Consider the following 19,315-nt stretch of genomic DNA (forward strand, 5'->3'; position numbering starts at 1 on the left):
AGTTTTTTCGCGTATTGCTGCTTTTTACACAATTGCAACTTTGTCTGCACTGTAATTGGTATTTTGTTTTTGTGTTTTTTTTTTTGCTTTATTCACATTTTTCAATTTTGTTTTGCTGCAATTAGTTTTTATAGCAGTATTTTATTTACAAACAGGTAAATTTATTTATTTGCAATTAATAAATGAAAGCATTGCGGTAATGAGGTCGGCTCGGTTGATCACTCAGCATTCTCACCAGAGATTAGTGCCAGTGGTCAATGCTAACAGATACCTCGAAGCATACGTATATATGTACATATGTACGTTTTTATATAAGTACATGTTAATCTGCAGCATATCCACTATACATAGCATATATATATTTAGTATTATGGAGGCAAGTACGTAGTAGCTATGTGCGATATGATATTTGCTATCTGGTTTTTGATTTCAATTGGCTTACGGCGACGTCATCGATTGATTACGAGGTGGCGTAATTAACACTGCCATAGAGAATAGAATATGGCATGTTGCACATGCTTTTGTATACTGAAACATACATTAAGCTGAGCCACTGAAAAAAATGACAGACATACGTCACTCATAGGTACAACACATACTAGTCGCAGTGCTTTAATCAACTAACTATATATCTCTCTATCTATCTATCTACATCACTTATTCAAGTAAACATTAATCAAAAATTGTTATTTACGTTTTTTGGCTAAACTCATATAGGTTTACTATATACGTTGATCTTAAGTCACTAAATTAAAAACTACCTTAAAATCTTTTCTTTTGCACGGTGACCGACCCAGTCTAATGTTAGTACATATGTATGTACGTATGTAAGACGATATATCCAGAGACTTCGTACGTTATTATTCAGATACATACATATATCCGACATGTCATTTTACAGTAATTCCACTGCAATTAATTTCAATGATATCCTTTTGTTGAAAATGGGAAATCAATTGATTGATTGTTGGTTTCTAAGCAAGCATTTTGTGCTTCAAAACAATGAAGTCTAATGGGCATATTTCTAGCCTTTATTAAACGTATTTCATTTAGCAGCATACATTACCGCTTGTGTGTGTAAATAACGAAGTGCAGTTACAATAACCTATTTCAGTTTAAGTAATTTCTTAGTTTTCTTCATAGCCGCAACGGAAGTACTTAATAGTGTATGTAGAGCTTGATTAACTCCAACTATTTTTAAACAGATACGCACTTACAGTTGATTAATTAAGCCATTATTTTTTGTGCTTACTGCTAAATCAAAAGATCGCGTATGCAATAAAGAGAAGTCATTGTAGGTAATCAATGCTTTAAAAGTCAGTTATTCATAACCGGAAACCTGAGAAACTTAGACGTGACGTATGAGTAACCGGCCTTTACACCAATTTTTTGCCTCTAAATGTGCCAGAGAATTGTGTCGAGTTTTATAATACTTTTAATATGGTCTCACTTTCTTATAAACATGTACGAAATATTTACACAATATTTTTGTACTTATGGTTGTTTTGACGTAGAATACGTCTTACGTTTCGATATGGAGGCTATGCTCAAATATTGTAGTTGTAATTTTTAGAGCTTCACGAAAACGCTTATTGCACGAGAACTAATTAAGCGATTTTAAAGAAAAGTGTGGCGTTTCAAAGAAAAGATTCAAAACCTATTGACAAATACATTTTTGTAAGTAACCAATTCGGTTTCTGTTGCAGAAACAACGGTTGGCTTATTTTGGGCTCAATTTTGTGCCTTCAAAGTGCTCTAGCAACTTACGATTTGCAGATTAAACTTTCATTTTCGGGATATAAGTTCTCTAGAGCAATAGAAATATTATCGTGTATAAATTTTGTATAAACTCAACAAATATTGAGCATATTAAGGCAAAAAAGTGTTGAAAAAATTTTAGCTTTTTTTATTACCAAAATGCTCGAAAACCGCCCGAATGGGTTTCTTTTCTTTGGTCAATAATTCAAGTTTTTTCCTTTTGTTTGGTGTATGCGAAGTATTGGTTGATATCTGTGTGTGTGTTGGCATTTCGGCTATTGAGTGACAGGTGCCGCCCGTTAGTTCGATTTTACAAAATGAGGTATCAAATTAAAGGGCTTGGCCTGTGGATGTGCAATAACTTCTTACTTTTTCAAAAAGAGTTGCCACCTGATAAAAAAAAATAAAAAGTATTGCTTAAAATGTTTTTTTCTGAATTTTATTTAAGACGGTTGCCATATGCCTTAGAAATTATATTCAACTTGAATTAAGGCAATTATATACATTATTTAAATATGTATGTGGTTTAATAAGGTTTTGGCTTTTAAATATTTTGAATAGGGGTTAAATAAAGTATGCAAGGTTTTTTCTTACCAGCGGTCGTCCCTCGGCAGGCAATAGCAAACCTCCGAGTATATTTCTGCCATGAAAAACAGCTTCTCTTTAAAATATAATCGCCGTTCTGAGTCGGCGTAAAACTGTAGGTCCCTCCGCTTTGTGTGACAACATCAAGGCGCACGCCACAAATCGGAGGAGAAGCTCGGCCAAACACTAACATATGTGTAAGCGCCAATCTATTAGAATTATTATTATTATTATTATTATGCAAAGGAGCGTCGTCACTTATTTAAAAAATCAAATTTAACTTAATTCATCAGGCAATGAAATTTGTAGATATCACATTATCACACGCAAGAGATTTTTTTATTTCTCAACAATATTTTGGAGGGTTTCCAGCTGTTTCAGAAGTCTTAGCTAACTTATGCACAAATCCGAAAACGATTAAAATGCGAAGACGAGCACGAACACGAAGAAGAATACTGATACAGGGACCTAGGCTAATATAAAAAGTAATAGTAATTTCTGCGGTATGAAACGAAATAAAAATTAATGGCAGATATATATTTATAAGCCACTACACACGAATAAAGGCGCGCTAGTGTTTTGAGGGCGAAAAAAGGAGCGTAAAAAAATTTTGCGAAAAAAGATGCTTATGAAAAACTTCGGCTAAGTATTTTAAGAGCCTTTGATGCTGAATTTTTTTTATGCGTCTTATGCGGAGGCTTGGTAACTCTGGCTATTCCAAACAAAATAAAAGCGAGTAATGAATCGAGCGCAGAAGGCCCATCGCTTCGAAAGATCCTAAATAAGGGCACAAATACATACATACATACATATCTGTGGAAATGTTGCAGAACAATTTGAGTATATTTTACTGGCCAATTAATTCTTCTTATAAAGAATTAGGAAGTAACTTTAAATTACAAAAAAAAAAAAATTTGAGTATATTTTCATGGACAAACTAAATAACATATGTCGGCAAAGCTCTTTTTACCATCAGAGCAATAATTTTTATTTAAAAGAAAGCATATAGTTGTTGAAAACAGATACATTTAAAAGGTTGTGAATGGAAATAAGATATTTTAATATCTATTTCGAATTATCACTTTATTCTCTTTGACGGTGAAATATGTTTTATCGACATATGCTATTCTTTACAGCATTTAAGTACTTGGGTATATATATTTGCATAAAAATGGTTGGATGTTCTGAAAATGGTTAGAACTGCCAAAAAGTTTCACTAGGAATGCATTTAAGAGACAATATTTCAAAACCAGTTGAGCTTTGCGGTGCGAAATTTGTATTTGAAAATTGGTTTGAAATCAGATTTAATTATTTAATTTAATGTACATAAATGCACATATGCACACATTCCTATATAAACTGATAGATATGTACATACGTGTGCACACTCATTATAGATATTCCCATCGGTATGTACTTACATACATATGTAAATTGTTATTTGGCACAACCGAAGCAATTCCAATTGAAAACGATTAATCACAGAAAGCGCGAACGATGGGAAAGGAAAGTGCTTCTTTGCATACATATGGAAGTACTACAGACGTACAAATGTTATAGCAGTGATTTGCGTTAGTCGCTGAGAACTTTCGTCTGAACAAACCAGCGCAACCAATTCAAGGCATTTCGAAGCCACCGACAAGTTGGCCGCTAAGGTCGCTACTTACTTGGTAAGCCATTTAGCAAGCATAAGCAAACCAGAGCTACTTCTCAGACATAAATATACATATCGCTAGCTTAGAGTGAAAAGTTGCTAAGTCCACTTTTTATGAAAACCCATATTTTGATACAGGAGGTTAGAGAAATTAAAAATACATCGTTTCGAAAAGGATATAGGTACTTGATTTATGTTTTGTCGTTTATATTCAATGAAAAGCAAATTTGCTAAGTCCAAACGAAGCTCAGAAAGTTCGATAAGGACAAAATAGTACGAATATTTTAACAAAGATCGAATCCCTCTGATTCGTATGGGGGTTTTCTTTTCTTTAAACAGGCAGAATGTTATATTCAAAGTTTTGCGAAATACTTGAAGAAATTGGCTATACGATTTTTTTTCCTCTTCTGTAAAATTTTTAAATTGGGAGTTAGCAACTTTTAACTCTAAGCTAGCGATATGTGTGTTGGTACATAAATAACCGACCGCAGAGTCAACTCATTTAACCAGCAGCTGGCTGGTTGGCTGGTTGGCTGGCTGCAGTTAAGTTGGCGCAGCACAGCACGTTGGCAAATATTGTTAATACTTTAAATATATTTACTAACGATTTACTACTTTTCTTTTCACATGCAGTCATATCTATTGCGTTTTGTTGCTATTGTTGTTGTCGTTGCCTACCGTTGCGCTGAGTATCTTGGTGCTCCAGCCCGTATGTACTTGTTGGGATTTTTCCTACGTTTTACGTTAATAAATCCCGCTGTATACCTTTGAAAGTTGTTGGTGAAGGCGTGCTTTTGGGCTGCACAAATCTCAGCAGATGCTCTGTTACTTTTGACTAGGCACATGTGTATGTAAATTTGTATGTTTTCATGCATGTAATCACAGCTTGTTGCACAACTATAGCTAAATAGCAAACAAGGCGAGTCAACCAACAGCAGGCAAATGGACCCCCCCGAAGGCTGTGCGGAGACTGAGACCAGCGGACAGTGGAGAGGCAGCGCACAGTTGGTGGACCGGTGAAGCGCCAACGCCAGCCATTTGTTTATCGTCCATTGCGCGTACTGTGGCGCGCTGTCATTGTTATTACTGCACTAGCCTTAGCTTTGGTCAGTTTGTTTTATGATTTTGTCTTTTAAAATTTTTGCATTTCATTTGGTTAGCCAACACAATTACACATCGTCCAGAGTCATGTTGCGTATATGTACATACATATGTGTATGCTTAAAAATTGCTCGCCGTATGTGTATGCATTCATTTATTTCTGTCTCTAGGCCCGCTCTTCCACATCGTCAGCCAATTCAACGCTTCAACACTTGCTGCTCCACTAGCAAACGTGTCGGCATGCTGAGATCCATCGCTGGTGCGTTCTGCGCGGGTGACTGTGTGATTTAGTGGCACAGCTGCGCAGGTAGAGAATAAATATGTATATACATATGTATATCGCACCACACCGAGTGCTCCATTCACGAATTCTCAGCAGCTTATTATTTTCAGTTAACTACATATTATTATTAATTTTTTCCGCCTGCAAATACGGCATAAGTAATAAGTGAAAAATTAAAAGTGAATGCCACAAGTGAATGCCAAAAGCAGCAGTCTACACCAACTGCAGCTGAGCTGAGAATCCGACTTCAGCTGTGGCTGGGAATTTTCGCAGTTTCACAGTAATATTTAAGAGTTTATGCATTTGAGGTCAGATGTTTGGGTCTAGGCACTTAGCGAAGATTAATGACTATTTATGTTTATTTAGCAATGCCTAGCGTTTGTCACTGATTCATTCTTGTTTGTTAGACATAAACTCGCCTCCAGCTGGGGCTAATTAGAATTTCAGATTTTAATGGTTTTTAGAAGAATTTCCATGCATTTAGAATCAACAATATTTACTCATCGATAAACCAGCATTCTTATTTTGGTTGTATGAATAGTTAAGACTCCTCAAAGCCACCAAAAAATATTTCTAAAAAATTAAACACACCAAATGATAATAAAGGAGTAGTAATGCCCTTGTGCAGAGGCACTTAGTGGACATTTTACAAAAGAACATAGGTGTTTTAGAGAGTTCTGATTCCACTGAATGCTCATTGGTCCCTTAAATATCAAACCTACCCTGGGATTCAGTAATTCTCTCTCATCTCAAGTCACTAAATTTGAGATTAGCAATTAGTGACTACTTTTGTGACTTGAGATGATTTGGCTATTCAGTAGGAGAGAGTCACAAAAATTTCACCAAAAATGTGTGGTGAAAACAAACACAGACAGTCAACAGATAGCGTTTATGTATGCCTTTTGCCGCGCCGCCCGAAGAGTCGCAATGGCCGAGTGGTCAAAGCATTAGGCTGCCGGTCGAGAGGGTCCGGGTTGGAGTACTCCTCGGGCGTAGAGGATTTTTAATTTTTATTTTTTATTATTATTTTTTATTTTTTTTTTATTAGTTTAGTTTTATCTTTAGATTTTAATGCAAAAAAAAATATATATTTTTTTGTGAATATCTCCATACAATCTCTGTTAGTCTTTTGTGAAGGATTATCTCTAGATTCTTCGCCTCTTACCATAACTCACTCTGCGTCGAATTGGCTTGGAAGGGAATAATTGTGGACTTTAGTGGGTTTATTGACCGATACTTTTCAGTGCACTACTTCTGAGTGAGTTTTAAGGCGTCCTGCAATCTAGAAGTAATATTATCTTCATTGTAGTCCACCATGTAGATATATAGCTAGCTTATTTGCATAGGCAAACACGTCAAGTCTATTTAGGATCTCATGACTACTCATTTTTCTCAGTTAGACTATGGATTGCAGTAATAGTAGATGTGTATTTGGCCTTCACACAAAGGATTGGTCTTTGACAAGTTATTTGGCGTAGGTAATAGTTATCTCATTTTACCAGACTTCAAAAATGTAACAAATTTGAACATTATGTTCCAGTGAATAAACTGGAAAAAATTTACAACAAATGGTAAATTTTTGCTGGAATGGCAACCGTGCCCCGATGACTGCTGATGAAGACTACATCCTATCCAATGCTTGAAGGTGTTCGTCCTTTGTTTTGCTAATTTTATTTTTATTTCAGCGAAATTTCCCTAATACTGCTTTCCCATAGTAACATTAAGCCAGGTCAGGCAAAAATAATTGAAGTAATACTTTTTGCAAGTTTTCCTGCAGATGGTCTGCCAAACAAATTGGAAGCTTCGTCTGTTTTTACCCCGGATGTATGAAAACTTGGTTCAGGAAACTAAGAAAAATTTTATTTTTTTTATTTTTATTTAAATCGTTTGTTTGCAATCTCTTTCTTGACAGCGTTTCTATCTGGATTTTTTGCTCGAGAAGAAGATCGAACAAACACTTAGCAAATGTGTAAATATGCGACAAATATTCATGTTTTGTTTATATTAGTGTACGTTCTTAAAATACAAAAGCCACATTGCAAAAGGTATCAAATAACTGGAAAATAAATAAGTAAATATAAAACGAATAGTATTGAAGTAAAAGCCAGAGTTAAAGCCGCAGAAGATAAAACCCTAAAATACGCAGTCAAAACCCCAAAAAAAAAGAGAAACAAAATCAAAACACACTACACAAATAAACATGGAAAAGGCAAACAAACGTAAATTGGCGAGCTACAAAAACCGCAAATCACATAAATTATTGCAATAAACAAACATAATCGTAATAAAGACGATTTACGAGCACAACTTAAGGCCATACAAGCTTGGAACACACAAGCAAACAAACAAACGAACGTAGGTAGCTAAAAAGCATGCTAGCGAATGGAGAGACAAACGGACGTACAAGAAAGCAGAGACAGTCGAACAGACAGAAAGACATAAGCAGAGCTTTATAAATACATGCATACAAGACAGATACATGAGCAGTGAACAACTGTGGAAGGAAGAGGAAGCAACCAAGCTTTGCTTAAGAACACAAGTAGGTAAATAAATAAACAAATATGTATGTAAGTAAATGAATACTGAATGTAGGCAAAATGAATGGCTTAACTGGGTTGCCTGCCACTCGGCGTGATGGGGATGGGATGCCAAGAGTGTGTGATTGGAATACAGGTAGGGCTTTGGCAGATAGTTGGATAAGGTAGTTCGCACACACACACACTAATGCATTCAAATGCATACATTTGATTTCATAGCAGTGCTGCATCGCAAGACAACCAGAAATCGGCGCTACGCGAAAGCAATTCGAATTAATAAAAGTTGATATATGATCATGTGAAAAACATGCCATACATATGTACGTCCGCAGCCAGCAAGGGGGCTGCAGATAACAGTGCTTGTTGCCTCATAGATTGCCTTGTTTGTAGGGGCTGACTGACGAAGCAGGTGCTGCGCGGAGGGGCTGCATGTGTTTGCAGAAATCAGCAGCAAGCAATTTGCGAACAGTACGTGAAAGGATGAAATACAACACCAGTGCTGTGGAGCGCCTTGTAGCTGCGGGGGTAGGTGCAGGCGGGGCCAACACGACAGTGGCAATTTCACATCCGCTGATTGCTTTGTATGCTATGCTGCAGGCAATAAGTCATTAACCAAAAACAAATTTCGAGATTAGCTCAAAAACAAATATGAAAACATATTTTTCGCTTACATATTTTCATTTTGTTTTATTGCGTACGGCCGAAGGCGCGCTCATTTGTTATCGAAAGGAAGTAAATGTGAATTTGTGTGAAAGTCTATTCAAAAGTTGCACATTTGTATGTACGAACATGTGTAGATATCCAGGGATTCAATTGGGAGGGACATTAATATACATATGTATGTACATGCCAGCGTTTGCGTAGTTCTAGGCATACAAATATTAAGAACGCTTTAAATCTCTGATAATGATTTCCGAGGAATGAGGTTAAGTTTCTATTTAAAAATGCTGAAGATACAAAAATATATACTCTACGGATGTATGTACACTTGTGATCAGCTAACTAAGCCAGCAACATTTTGATAAATTTTGGCTATTTTGCTTTGGTTTATTTAATGTTTATTATTTTTCCATAAAAGTCTAGCTCATTATATAACAAACACCATATAAATCCAGATTTCAAACCCTGTGCAAAAATTATGAAAAATCTGCAAAGTTTCAGCAAAACTTTTAACTTTTTAAGTTGTTAAAAAAGCGAGTTGATTTTGAATAATTTTTTTCCTGATTGCATTACAAATTTTTTTCCATAAAAAAAAAAAAATTCGACAGTTCCAAGTTAGCTAAAAAAATATATTCTAAAGATGCAGTTTTCATGTTGTAAACTAGCGTTATTTATAGGTGTAGTAGTTCTCTATTTAAAAAAAATTTAAATACAAAGTAATTAACCAAAATGGCTTATTAATTTTTTTCCTAATTTCTTATTTTCCAGTGCTACATGAATTGTGCATTACCACCTTCCACCGTTGCTGCAACTACAACAAATGTTGCGCCTACAACAGTAACGCCAGTCACCGAGAGGCCGCTTCAACATCAATACAAAGAACAGTCACAGCCATCGTCAAAAATAAATAAATCCATTCAGGAGACTTGGTCCTTGCATACAGTTTCCATGTTGCAACAGGATTCATTAGTGCTCGTCGATATTGCCTGGGAAGCGTTGAATATGCCCAATCAGTGTTTGATTAGCTGGGAGGTTTCCGGCGGCGGCTTAATGGGCAACCTCTTGACGGAGTCATCGAATGTACAGCTATCGCTATGGCCGGACACCAAATATCGCGTAAAAGTCACCTGCAAAAATAAGGTGAGTACAAGATTTGAATAAATATTTTTTATGGGCAAGAAAAATTAATTTTTAAAGGAGTTGAATTGATCATTTAAAGTAATTTCTAGCGCTATATTTGACCCCTGAACTATATTTTCGTTCGAAATAACTAACTAAAACTAACTAAAATAACGTTCGAAACAATAACTAATAATAAAATAATTTATGCATCTTTCCATACCATGCTGAATCATGTTGAAATAAGGTGTAGCTTTGGTAGATTTTTTGCAAAACACACACCGTATTTAAAGTTCTCAAAATACCAAAATTCATTAGAAAAAACTTCAAAGTTGAAATTTATAAATTGAAGGTTCCGATCTCAAAATCTTAGTTGATTTGTACAACGAATTTAGCATAGTTAAGCGCTTAAATAGCTTAATTAATTAGTTTAATTTTTTTAATCCAAAATAATTATGTAATTTAAAACTCTTAACAACAGTACAGGTATATGAAATAACAAAATCTTAATATGACCTGAATAACATAGGGATCTATAGGTTTGGTTTAATATGCATACACTTTTTTTTTGTAAACCTGTATAATTGTCATTGTTGAGCGAAAAAAAAACAAAAAATCGAGAATAATAATATTCTTTGAGTGAAAAAAATAAAACTCTTGCAGTAATCATTATCATTCATCTTTATTGGTTAACCTCGAAAATAAATATCATTGTACATTACCCTAAAACGTATGAATTCAAATACTTTAGTATAGTTAAAATAATTCTACGACGATTACAACTTGTTGGTATTTTTGATTAAAATTGAGCTTGGCGGTAAGATCGCTAAAGAAAATTTTTCCTTCAATTTATGTGTGAATAAGTTTGTCCGCTCCTCCAACTACCTTACATATGTATATGCTACCTAAATGTGTATATGGATGCCAGTCTTAGTGGCTCGCCGTTTTGCAGCATCAACACTGAATTGCAGAAGAGAGAGAGAGAGATAACTGTTGTGGTTAAAATCAAGGAATGAAACCGATTCAAAATAACGTTCCGGTTTGGGTTTCGGTTTTGCCAAGTGTTTCGGTTTCGGTTTTGGTTTCGTTCTTCAAAATTTATTTCGGTTTTGGTTTCGGTTTCGTTCCGGTTTCGGTTTTACACAGAAATTTTGTTGATATTATTTAAATCACAATGTCTTAAACGTTGAGGAAAGAAAATCGAAAATTACAGTTCACTGATAATATCAACACTAGGTTCTTTCCCTAACAATCCGGACCGGATTTGGTAATTAGAGAATAAGAGAAACATTTTCTTTCAAAAATGGAACAAAGTTTAGAAGTACGGAAACGCAAAAACCCACATTTCGTGCCCACAAGTCGAGAAACAGCTGATTCACGATGTTCTTGTTTTTGTCACTTATACCATGTTCTGACCGACATCGGAAACATGTTTTCGTTGCTAAAACTGGTTTTCGACCTAAAACTTGTGTTTTCGTCCATATAAAATCTGTTAAACGAAAACCAGTTTTCGCTGAAAACTACTTGAAAACTCACTTTCCACTCGTTCCAATCGGTGTCTTAAGTAGTTTTTTTCGATTATTTATCGAAGTGGAAGTCATATTTTATCATCTTTAATACGCCATTTCGGATTTATTGTTAATTGCCTGGCCAAAGTAAAATAAGAATGAAAGTTAAAGGTTGTAAATGAAAAGAAAATGAAGGAAAATGTTTTGGTTGTCGGTCAGAACATGGTACTAAATGCAAACAGTTGGAAATTGAATTTTGGTTTCACACATTTGATTTTAAGTACATAGATTGAAAATACATCAACAGGCCATTCACTTTTCCTTAAGAGCACCAAGTAAATGCAGGCAACATGTAAACACAATACAGCTGATATGCACTTTGACACTTTATCCATTTTTACTCGGAGAAAATTTCGGGCTGTTTCGGGCAGGAAGAAGAATACACTTACGATCGAATACGCTCGAATTTTCGCTCTCTATTACCCATTTTGTTGAGTACAGGAATGGTTTCTGGGCTATTTTGGGCACACGCGGGATCTCGCATTGCGTACGGGAAAGAAACTACTTAAATATAATTAATCGATTATCGATTCACAACAACAAAGTCATCAGTAGATTTTTGCGAAAAGTTACCTTGCCATACTTATTTACTACTTAACAAGAATTTTAGCAAAATGTTGCTGATTTTGGTTAAATAAATCATTTATTTCAAAGAAATTTGTATTTATTATTTTTGTAAATTTCTGGAAACCGATTGAAACCTGTGATTGAAATGGTTTCCGTATCGTTCCTTTTCAGGTCAAGATAACGGTTACGGTTTCGGTTTCGGTTTTGAAAAACGAAACGGTTTTAAACGGTTACGGTTTCGGTTTGGGTTTCGGTTTCATTCCTTGGTTAAAATTCCCCTTATTCCACCAGCATACTGCTAGAATTTGCTTATCATTCACCCAAATTATTTAGGCGTCTAAGTTAAGTGTTTTTAGCGAGAAATCGGAAATATGTAACTAAATTCGTTGCGCAGTTGCGTAGCAATAAATCATAATAGTTGTGTGCGAGTGAAAATTCAATAGCCGTTGAATGGCATACAGCGTTTTTCGCTGTAATTAACAGCAAAATGGCGTCCAAATAAATGCGATTACTAAACATGTATAACCGTTTTTATTGCCATAATATTGTTTCTCTGAAAAGCCGCTTAATATTAATTGGATGACGAATTGAATTTATTTTTCCAGCTAAGTATAAATGTGAACTAATTTAGAAGCCTGTTTGCAGATTGGCTTTGCTGAAGTCAACATTTTCAATGGAGCCCGGAATTGTATACTTATAAGATCTTTTTTAGTGGGTCTTTGAAACCAATTATACTTTTAGCTATCGTATTATGTCTCTAGGAAGAAAATAACGCAGAACCATGGCGCTTGCAAATTCTGAAAGACGTGCAGGGCAAAGAGGTTACACGTACCGCTTATAATTGGCAACTAGTGTTTTTATACTCGTACAGCTTACAAATAGGGTCCAGATATGTGACACCATTCTATAGCAGACTGTCTACTAATGTTCTAAATATATGTCATTTTCTTCTTTCCTTTCAGCTCACCGGTTTCATGTCGCGTTCTCTGCCACTGAGCATTGACACCTCCGAAGCAGTGAATGCCCACGATAATTCTGCTCAACACAAAACACAATCGCCCAACGTCGACGCTACTTCAACTTCCACAACAACTGTCGGCAGCAAACTCTTCAACCACGAGCAACAACTACCACACGAAGTCAACAACAATGCACCTGAACACCCTAACAGGGACGATGATTCTGCTGTTGCCTCTCACTCCCAGGGTTATGTTGCCGAAGTGGACAATGCTGCGGTGCTTCCGTACGACGAACACGACGACGACCAAGATCAGTCGGCGGAGACTCTGAATCAGCACACAAATTTCATTTTCAATTGGCACTCCAAGAACAGCGACATCAGCGCCATCGAACCACTACAGAAGCCTGACATAAATGTACTAACCATTGCCACGCTCTCCGATTTGCAGAAGCCGTTGCTCTTTGGGCTGATCGCAGGTACTTTCATGATCACCTTGGTGCTGATCGCGTACAGGTGCTCGGTGGCACAGCAGCGTTTGACCGACAAGGACATGCTCATAAGCGATGGCGATGGCTTGCATGCAGTTGTAGTGTCCTTGCCGCCCGCTGCCGTGCTAGCTGCGCGCGCTAACAACAAAGTGGCGACACGAAAAGCCACGGAAGCCGCTCGGAACGCCTGTGGCGCTGGGGCGCAAGGTGCGACGTCACTGGCATATCAGCGCGGCAGCGATGAAGAGGGTGAGGAGCAGTACGAGCGCGGCGTGGAGGAAGTGTGTAGCAATCCGGCGATTTGCTCGAGAAACGCGCTCAAAGTGTAAGTGAATGTAGGCGAGTACGAGGCGAGTACGAAACGTGTGGGCGCGCCGGTCAGTCAGCAAAAAAGGGGTGCTGGGGCGTATGAGTAACAAAATGAATTGATTGAGATTAAAACAGGAATTAAGTTACACACACTAAACGGAATGCGGATAAATGCATTTGAGAAGGAGGGAAAAAAATATTACCTTTAGCAAAGTAAGCAGCATTAATGTAAGGCTACAACTAATATGTAAATTAAGCTACAGACGGCAATTAGGCGGCAAACTAATCATTTATGATTTAAAAATATTGTGGATGTTCTCGTTTCAACAACTTTTCGATAGACATGCCTACATTTAAGCAAACATAAATATTTAGCTGTACAAACAAACAAACAAATATTTAGTATAAATATGAGTGCACTTGCACCCGAAAACATACATATATTAACATTTAGGCTACAAATCGATATTCATTCTAAATAGTCATTCGTTGCAAAATTATGCGTTTGTGTGATGCCACGTTAAATGTGGTGGTGCCGACGGTAGTTGAGGCGCTCTCTCGAACTCATATACATACGTAGAGTTTAGTATAATTATTGCATAAAATTACATAATTCATTATTCACAGTCAGTTGATTGCATTCATTTGCGTTTGAATTTGCTACAATTAAGCAATTAAGCGAGTGTTCTGTTCTACGAATGCGTAACTAGTTTGTATGTGTGCCAGCGTGTAATAATTTGAATGTGCTTGTGCAAGTTTAATTACTAGAAATTTCAACTGACAGCTTCTGTGTGAGGGTGTGAATATGGAAAATGTGTATAAGATCTGAATAGATTTAGCTAAGTTTTGAGTGAGTTGTGCAGTTGTAGCGTGCAGAGTCGAAAGCATTTTGTATAAATAATTTTAGGGCATTTTAATACTCAAATGATAAGTAAGTATGAAAGCAGTTGGCAGGAGCTTCCTTCCAATGTTAAATTCTCAGAAAAGAGTAAAAGAAGGCAAACGAAATTTCAACAAGGCCCATATAAAACAAAAAGAAACATCTGCTCTAGATCAATTATGAGTGATGGTTGAACTTATTTCCGGCCGATTTTTTCTAATCATTCATCTTTGCGGTGACAAGGTAGAAGTCCACAAGGTCTACCGCCGCCCCATTTTTTTTAATCTCCTCAATGAAGTCGTATACCAGATACCTACACATGTATGTAGCTAAAATTTCTGAGATTGAAAAAAACGTAAGTTTTGCTCACCTGCAGACCCTCATGGACTCCAAGTTATCGCTGAGCTTAATACTCACACATTTCCAAAGGCACTTCTATGGCTGAAAATAGGAGTAATAACACTAGATGCGGATCAGGGAATAGGTTTCCTTAACCCTAATGCGATAAGGTTAGATATCTCTGTAACAATTACTCCAGTGCAACCAGGCACCCAAAAGAAGCAAGATTAATATACCTACGAACATAATTTCAAAGCTTGCAATGCTCGCTTAGCCTGAAAAATGGTAACGGAGTAGGCAATGTCTTGAGTACAGCTGAGCTTTAATTACCTCCTCAACAAATTTCCACCACGTAGTCGATGGCTTGGTATGCCGTGGTATATTTCTCCAGAGAGAGCTGCGAATACTTTCACCGTTGTTTTGGATATAAGCTACAGATACTGACTTTGTGTTACTTTCGGAGACTTCAACAAAGATCGGAGAATGTGTAAGCCAGAGTTTAGCGATGGCAGAAGCCCCAAGGTGTTGTAGTTAGTGGAAGTTCCAATATAGAACACAGCCATATTCCTGTAGAAAGCAGCAAACAGCCTTAAAGGACCTCATCTTCTTTCCTTTGCACAAAAGGTCGCTTAGGGGAAAATATATCCCTGAACTGAGAATCGCTTTCAACGTGGGACTTTAGGAAAGCTTTGTGAGAGCTTAAGGTCCGTTGTTTGACCTGAATTATATAAGCTTTTGATATGCTCAACGCCAAGAAATACCACTTTTTCCATTTATCTTTGCACAAACTGCCAGCTGCTTTCATTTCTGAAGCATTCGACTAGCTGTTTTTTTTTTATTTTTTACTTTAAAAGTGCAATCGATTAAAAACCATAAAAAAGAAACAGAAAGTAAAAGCGATATTTGTATTAAGGATTGTGTATCTAAGAGTATTTATTACGTTAGGAATGTAGTGGTAAACTTAATTGCTCAATTTGTAATTTGATAACTGCTTTGCTTTTCAAAATAAATTTCGCTTCGGATTTAATGCTGCTTCTCTAGTGGAAAAATATTTTGAAAAGCATACGGTAGTTAAACTATTTAAAAAAAAATAAAAATCCCGTGACTTCCTTTCACACAAAAGCACTTTCTTCCAAGCACCAATATTTATACAATCCTCTTCCTTCCCCTCAATAACAGTACATCTAAAAATTTGAATTTTTCAAAAAAAAAAATTTTTTTTAAATCAAAGCTCTGCAGTGAAAAACATAACTTTTTCTTAGTTATAATTTTTTTTTAATAATTATTCTAGAAAAGCGCAAAATCAAAACTAAGCGAATTTTTTAGTGAAAATTTTCAGAAAGAATACGGAAGGAATTTAACAGCGAATTTGTTTATACATGTGTGTATTGGTGTGCAAAAAGCAATTAAAAAAAACAAAAACAAGAAAAAGCTTATACGACCTCAAAAATTATGTACATTTACCAGGCGACGGAGGGGTGGCGGAGAGGGCTTCGCTCGAAAAGGTGGTGTGCGGGCGGTTATGACGGCCAGACATTTGTATTCCTTAAATCGATTTTGTAGATTGATCGATTACTTTCTTAAAATCATTTTGATTTGTCAAACTTTTCAATTTTAAATCTTCAGCCGCACACCACCTAATAAATATATATGTGCTCCGCATCCCATACGCAAACATTTTATACATAGAGCAAACACCATTTTGGCATAAAACTCAAAACTTTAGGCATATAAATTATAGGACAAAAATTATAAATTTTGGAAAAAAAAAATAAAAAATTTAAATCAAAATTCAAAATTTAACCGTAATTGTATTAGTGAAAAATGTAAAATTACAAAACATAAGTAAATACGCGTATATTTGTACATTAAATGTGTGTGTTTAAATTGATGTGAATTTGTGTTTCCGCTAGTGCAAAAAACACGACAACAACAACAAACACAATGCTTCCTCTAATAGCAGTGTGGCATGTTTTTTGCAAAGCAACCACGAAAACACAATTCAACAGCAAAATTTAAGCGAAAATCAAAATAATACGAAAACAAGAAGAAGAAGAAGAACAACAACAACAACAACAAAATGAGCACGTCGATATTCCTTATTAAAAACAAACAAACAAACATCAACAAATTTGTATGTATGTAATGTGTGAATAAAGCGACATAGCACTTTCCACACAAACCAATAAAAGTTGAGGAAATTTTTCGAAAATTTTTGTTGGTATGCGGTGCGGAAAATGCAGAAAACGCTGCTTAGTTAAGTTTTTTCTAGAAATTTTTTCCTTCGTTTGCTTTAAATGTCTTTTGCTTTTTTTGTGTGAATTTTTTATGTAAATGAAAACAAAGAGTAAATCAAAGTAGAGAAAAAAGTAATGCAAATATTTCGGATAAATAAGACAAAATTATATGTGAAATAAATTAGTGAATATTTAAATAAAAGTAAAAGCGAAAAATTAGCAGACTAAATAACTATACATAAATAACAGAAGAATGTAATTTGTTGTAGAGAAAAGTTAACCAAATTATTGCACAAACCCAACCATAGTCAAAACAACCCCAATCGCAGTCAATTCAACAACACGGAGGCAAGCAGTCGTCTGGGTTAAGTGAGAACATTTATGTCATTAATTACACTGTATAAAAAGATCTCTAAGAAACACGTAAACTTATACTGATCATGGGTCCTGGGTTCTGGGTTCTGGATCTACATTAAAATGAGTGCTTTCAACTAAATGTTAAACTCATTTGAGTTTTTCAAAGTCCTAGCAATCCTACCCAAACACTTATTTGTATATTTATATTTTAATTTATTTGTCCTCCAATTTCTTGTTTTTTTTTCTAAACCTCATTGAAGTTAACCAATCGAACTGCTTGCCTCCAATAACTTGTCCAAGATGCATTGCACCAACCAACCACAAACCAAACCACTAAAATCCAATGCACTCACTACCTGTTTCCACGCAATTCATTAAATCCTTTCTCCTAGTGGAAGTGCATACAGAGAAGCAAATGAGCAAGAAGAATAGAATTGGGCTCGAAAGCTACAATTCTTTGCCTTAGTTACTGGAAGCGTAAGAAGTATTAATTTGTAAATAGCATTGAGTGCACATACATATGTGGTCCGTAAATATTTTTGCATTTTGCCGTAATCAAAATCTCTTTCATTAATTCAACTATTTCCATACAAACATACATACACATATAGTATTAAAATTATTTACGTGACTGCATACGCTTCTCAATTCAACTCATACTGTATTCCCACACTTTGTCTCTGTCTATGTTTAAATATATATTCGTATGCCTACTACTACACATTTACGCTTTAACGGTATTTAAACGCTCATTCAATGCAACGCATTCATAAATGTATGTACATATGTTCGTTCGTATGTATGTATTAAATATGCTTGCAACATCAATGCTTATAATGCTCTCATTCATTCATTCATTCATTCAATCATCCACATTTGCAATCATTTATTCAGCAATTTTGCCATCATTCTTATTAACATTCAATAATTCATTTAGCCGCATTCGCATTAAATATTTCTCCATATGTATGTATGTATGTCATTGCGTGCAATAATCAGCTCATTCATTCAAGCAATTCATCTCAGATAGTTAAATAGATAGCATTAACAAGTAGGTTATGAATACATAAATGAAAACCAACATATTACCACTACATAAGAACTCATGAATAACGAATTACATAGGTACGCATGTATGTACATATGTATGTATTCCATATGAGATAATATTACTTTGTAGCAAGACATATATAACTATTAGATATGCATAAATAAATTCGATTAAAATGATAAAAAAGTAGCGACACACATTCATACTAAATATTTAGTACGAGCATACATACAAATAAATAGTTCTTAAGACGTTAGTAGGTACGTTATGTACATACTAAGTACATATACATACAAACAATATTATGGTGTAAGCAATATTTATATCAAAGGTTATTGAGCAGTATTTAGTTGCGAGAACAGCTGCAGGCAAATGAAACTAAACATACATACATACACAAAACTATCCTACAAATACAAATGCAATAGAAAATGAGTTAAAATGTTGCAAATGGCTGGGATATTTGGTCAATTATATCTAGATTTGGACTGGAAATTTATTATTTATTTACATAAATTAAATAAATTTCGATAAGAATTCCATATTAAGTTGGGTGCAAATAGCAGGCAATAAATTGTTAAAATGGCAGCAATTAGTTTAACTAAGCACGCCGGCCATATTTGTATAGGAATTTTTCCAAAGGCATTCCTATGGGCAATGAATATGAAATGAATATGTCTCTTACCTGCAGTAAAGATTCGCAGCCGCTTTAGAAGCTTCTCGCAGGTAAATGACGGCGAATGTAATGGAATTTACTTGAAAGGGGTTTCACTACTCCGAAAGCGACACTTGATTGTTTCAGGGGGGAAATTTTAGACCAAAGTTTGGGGGATTCTACAATATTCTTCTAGGTTCCAAATT

The 19,315-nt window shown here is 35.5% G+C and overlaps 1 protein-coding gene across 2 annotated transcripts in view; it reads left to right on the forward strand.

Annotated features, from left to right (window-relative positions):
- The window catches only part of LOC118732917, a 132,809-nt gene extending 116,778 nt beyond the window's left edge, over window positions 1-16,031 (forward strand). For both annotated transcript variants that reach the window (XM_036462042.1, XM_036462041.1), the window contains exons 4-5: window positions 9,347-9,718; window positions 12,795-16,031. In XM_036462042.1, the coding sequence (XP_036317935.1) occupies window positions 9,347-9,718; window positions 12,795-13,610 (1,188 nt within the window). In that variant the 3' untranslated portion in view covers window positions 13,611-16,031. The remainder of the gene's footprint in view (window positions 1-9,346; window positions 9,719-12,794) is intronic.
- Window positions 16,032-19,315: the final 3,284 nt, after the last annotated feature.

The sequence above is a fragment of the Rhagoletis pomonella genome, unplaced genomic scaffold (assembly GCF_013731165.1).
Source record: "Rhagoletis pomonella isolate Grant_MI unplaced genomic scaffold, Rhpom_1.0 Rhpom_scaffold_00002, whole genome shotgun sequence".
Lineage (NCBI taxonomy): Eukaryota > Metazoa > Arthropoda > Insecta > Diptera > Tephritidae > Rhagoletis > Rhagoletis pomonella.